A 3,779-nucleotide genomic window follows, 5' to 3' on the forward strand; every position below is an offset into this window, starting at 1 on the left:
CACTGCTGGTGGGAATGTGAATTGGTACAGCCACTATGGAGAACAGTATGGAGGTTCCTTAAAAAACTACAAATAGAACTACCATATGACCCAGCAATCCCACTACTGGGCATATACCCTGAGAAAACCATAATTCAAAAAGAGTCATGTACCAAAATGTTCATTGCAGCTCTATTTACAATAGCCTGGAGATGGAAACAACCTAAGTGTCCATCATCAGATGAATGGATAAAGAAGATGTGGCACATATATACAATGGAATATTACTCAGCCATAAAAAGAAATGAAATTGAGCTATTTTTGATGAGGTGGATAGACCTAGAGTCTGTCATACAGAGTGAAGTAAGTCAGAAAGAGAAAGACAAATACCGTATGCTAACACATATCTATGGAATTTAAGAAAAAAAAAGTCATGAAGAACCCAGAGGTAAGAGGAATAAAGAACCAGACCTACTTGGGGAACGGACTTGAGGATATGGGGAGGGGCAAGGGTGAGCTCTGACAAAGCGAGAGAGAGGCATGAACATATATACACTACCAAACGTAAGGTAGATAGCTAGTGGGAAGCAGCCGCATAGCACAGGGATATCAGCTCAGTGCTTTGTGACCGCCTGGAGGGGTGGGATAGGGAGGGTGGGAGGGAGGAAGATGCAAGAGGGAAGAGATATGGGAACACATGTATAACTGATTCACTTTGTTATAAAGCAGAAACTAACACAGCATTGTAAAGCAATTATACCCCAATAAAGATGTTAAAAAAAAATTCTTTTAAACTACAAAAATACAATACAAATTTTAGTCTGCTAGAGACAACAAGTGAAAGGGATATCTATGAAGTTTTTCTCATGGGATTTTTTTTTTTTTGGATACAAGTGACTTAAGTAATAATGAAAGAAGAACCCAAGACCCATTATGAACACTTATTTTACTACTGCAGCTGTGAGGCTTTTGTAAGTCACATTCTGGTCTTCCCCAAAGCTCAGTAAGTAGGTGCTAAAGGTAAACCATACCGGCAAAATATCTCCCAGCGGGATCCACCTTCCCGTCGTTGAATCGATTGTTTTTCTTGTCTTTATCTACTGTGGCCAAGACAACTGCTGACTGATCTTCCCAGTTCAAAGCACAGAACTTTGTTCCAACTGTGGTGACATAGCCTCCTGACTGGCGAAGGGCCACAGAGCTGACTGGGGCATCTGCATAGGTAAAAGCAGCAGTCAGGGGGCAGCCAGTAGTCACACTGTGTCCATCACGCCACCCGGCATCTCTAAGAGGTTGCAGCTCTTTTGACAAGGGGAGTGCTCCCTCCTCTCTGTTGAACAGTGAAGGTTACATAACCCAGTATATTCGTTGACCATGAACTCCGTGTGCTGTTCCGGGCAGCATGGATGTAAAGATGAATGAAACCCAACTCCTCTGGAAGCTCCGAGTCTAGCGGGAGAAGCAGAGAAGTCAAATCACAGCAGCCACCATACACTGGGGCAGGTGTCACAGCAAGTTCAGAGGAGAGGTTCCTAAGGGGGTGGTGTGTAAACCAGGGCAGTTTTCACAGAGCAAGTGATGCTCAGTTTGCCTGATCTTCAGGAAATGCAGGGACACAAACTGTGTTTAGTTCCAGCAACTGGGTTTTGTGACATCTCTCTCTCCCTCAAGTACAGGACTTGTCTTTTTTTTTTTTTTTAAATTAGGACTTGTCTTTTTAAAGGTACCCTGTTTTGTATGTATTTAATTGAAAATTGTTTCTTAAATCCTTTTTGGAAGTAAGCATGATTAAAAAATAATAGAGGGACTTCTCTGGTGCCACAGTGGATAAGACTCTGCGCTCCCAATGCAGGGGCCCGGGTTCGTTCCCTGGTCAGGGAAGTAGATCCCACATGCATACCGCAACTAAGGAGCCCACGTGCTGCGACTAAGGAGCCGGCAAGCCGCAACTAGGGAGCCCGCCTGCAGTAACTAAGACCCGACACAACCAAATAAATAAAAATAAATAGTAAAAAAAAAAAAAAGAAATGTAGATGCAGTGATTTAAAAAATCACGTCTTCCTTATACTACTATATTTTGTATATTTAAATTTTAGGTTTTCTGGGTTTAACATTTTTCCACATATAAGGAAACTTTTTTTTAAGTGGAGAGATTGATTACCATGGTGAGTACTCACAGGAAACAAATTGACAGATTTTATTGTGAAAACATTTCCTAAGCATCTATTCAGTGCAAGACGCTTGGTGCCCTGTGCAGAAGTTGATTGGAGCCGTGGAGGGTCCCAGGGAATGTGCAAGACACTAGTAGGAGCGTCATATCCTCATCAGGGATCCCAACCTGTGGCCTGAGGCTTCTGTTAGCTTTTAAGCTGCTGTGGACACCACAAGCCCTTCCCAGGGTTTGGTGGGGGGGTTTGTTTGTTTTGTTTTTGTTTTGAAGATTAGGGGTAGGAATATATCCCTAATGTGTGCATACTGGGAAAGAGAGACTAGGGAAGGTGATGGGTCCCTCCCCCAAGTCTGATCACAGTGGGTCACAGTCATTTTGCCTCGAGCCACAGTCATGCCCGTGAGTGAATTAAAAGCTGTTCCCTCTCATCTAAAAAAAAAAGGTTCCCAGTTCTGGGTTGAGAGTGTCCTGAGGTCACAGGAATTCCTGGTATCTCTTTCCCAGGAACACAATAATGAAAAGAAGAAACTTCTTTATCTCTAGTCAAGCCCATATCCTTGGGCCATAAAATGTGATAAACCCCTCCATGGAAATCACAGGGCCATTAACTGAATCATACTCCAATGCACTCGAAATTCCTTTGTGAATCCTGTTTTGAACAGTGAACAGAAAGCCCCGGTTAATGCTTTCTAAGTCCAAAAGCTCCTCTTTGCACAAAGAGGGGATATATCTGTTGTTATTATTATTATTTTGTTTTTCAAATTAAGGCCTTGGCCTGACCCAAGGTAGATAACCTTTGCTGTGCCACAAACCGGGTCTCCAACTTTCACGGCTGTTAACTGAAGGTATGAAGGAAAGATCCTACCGTGACTCACCATCCAAAACATAATGGGGAATGTTGCCCGGCACCCGCAGGGGAAGAGGAAAATATTGACCATCCAGATTTTACTCCTGGGTCAAAGTGGGGGACACAGAAAGGATGACAATCCAACAGTTTTCAAGCATATTCAGTACGCTTTAACAAGAAGGTTCCGGAGGAATGACACAATAGGTGACCGCACCTCCCCAGGGAAGAGATGGCTGTCTGGGCAGATCCAAGCCCATCCTTCATCCTTACCCACGGTCACTTGCTGCACTTGCTTGCTGAGCGAATCCCACCGGCAAACCTTTTTTGCAGGAATATCTACGAAGAGCAGAGAGTTGGATGCCTCCTCCCACACTGGAGACTCACCGCAGCGCCAGTTCTCCCGCAAAACACACTCAATCTTAGCGGAAGACATTGTCATGGGGGAGATTTACTGAAGACAACAGAGATAAAGTGAAATGTCATCGCATGGAGCAAATTCAGCAAAACACCTAAGACGCTGGTAAGATCCCAATACAGATTGAGTTTTTAAAATCAGAACTGGAAAGGCTGGACACACTTTCCCCAGATCAGAACAAAATATGCAATGTGGCAGGAGGAGACAGATAAAAAAGAAGAAAGAGCTGATAGGCCATAACACAAGACATCTTCAATCAACTTACCGGTGCTTTTTTTTTTTTTTCAAGGTTTCTCTTAAAAAGAGAGAGAGAAAAAGCAACACTCCAACATCCACACCTTGGCGCTAGTGACCTCCAGAGAGAGCTG

The 3,779-nt window shown here is 43.5% G+C and overlaps 1 protein-coding gene across 2 annotated transcripts in view; it reads right to left on the reverse strand.

The window, feature by feature from the left end:
* RGN (regucalcin) overlaps positions 1-3,779 on the reverse strand; it is a 16,056-nt gene that overhangs the window by 10,684 nt on the left and 1,593 nt on the right. For both annotated transcript variants that reach the window (XM_024743537.1, XM_024743539.1), the window contains exons 2-3: positions 3,267-3,447; positions 1,011-1,193 (exon numbers count right to left, since the gene is read on the reverse strand). In XM_024743537.1, coding sequence (XP_024599305.1) covers positions 1,011-1,193; positions 3,267-3,435 — 352 coding nt within the window. In that variant the 5' untranslated portion in view covers positions 3,436-3,447. The remainder of the gene's footprint in view (positions 1-1,010; positions 1,194-3,266; positions 3,448-3,779) is intronic.

This window comes from Neophocaena asiaeorientalis, unplaced genomic scaffold (genome assembly GCF_003031525.2).
Source record: "Neophocaena asiaeorientalis asiaeorientalis breed wild unplaced genomic scaffold, Neophocaena_asiaeorientalis_V1.1 scaffold243, whole genome shotgun sequence".
In the NCBI taxonomy this organism is placed as follows: domain Eukaryota; kingdom Metazoa; phylum Chordata; class Mammalia; order Artiodactyla; family Phocoenidae; genus Neophocaena; species Neophocaena asiaeorientalis.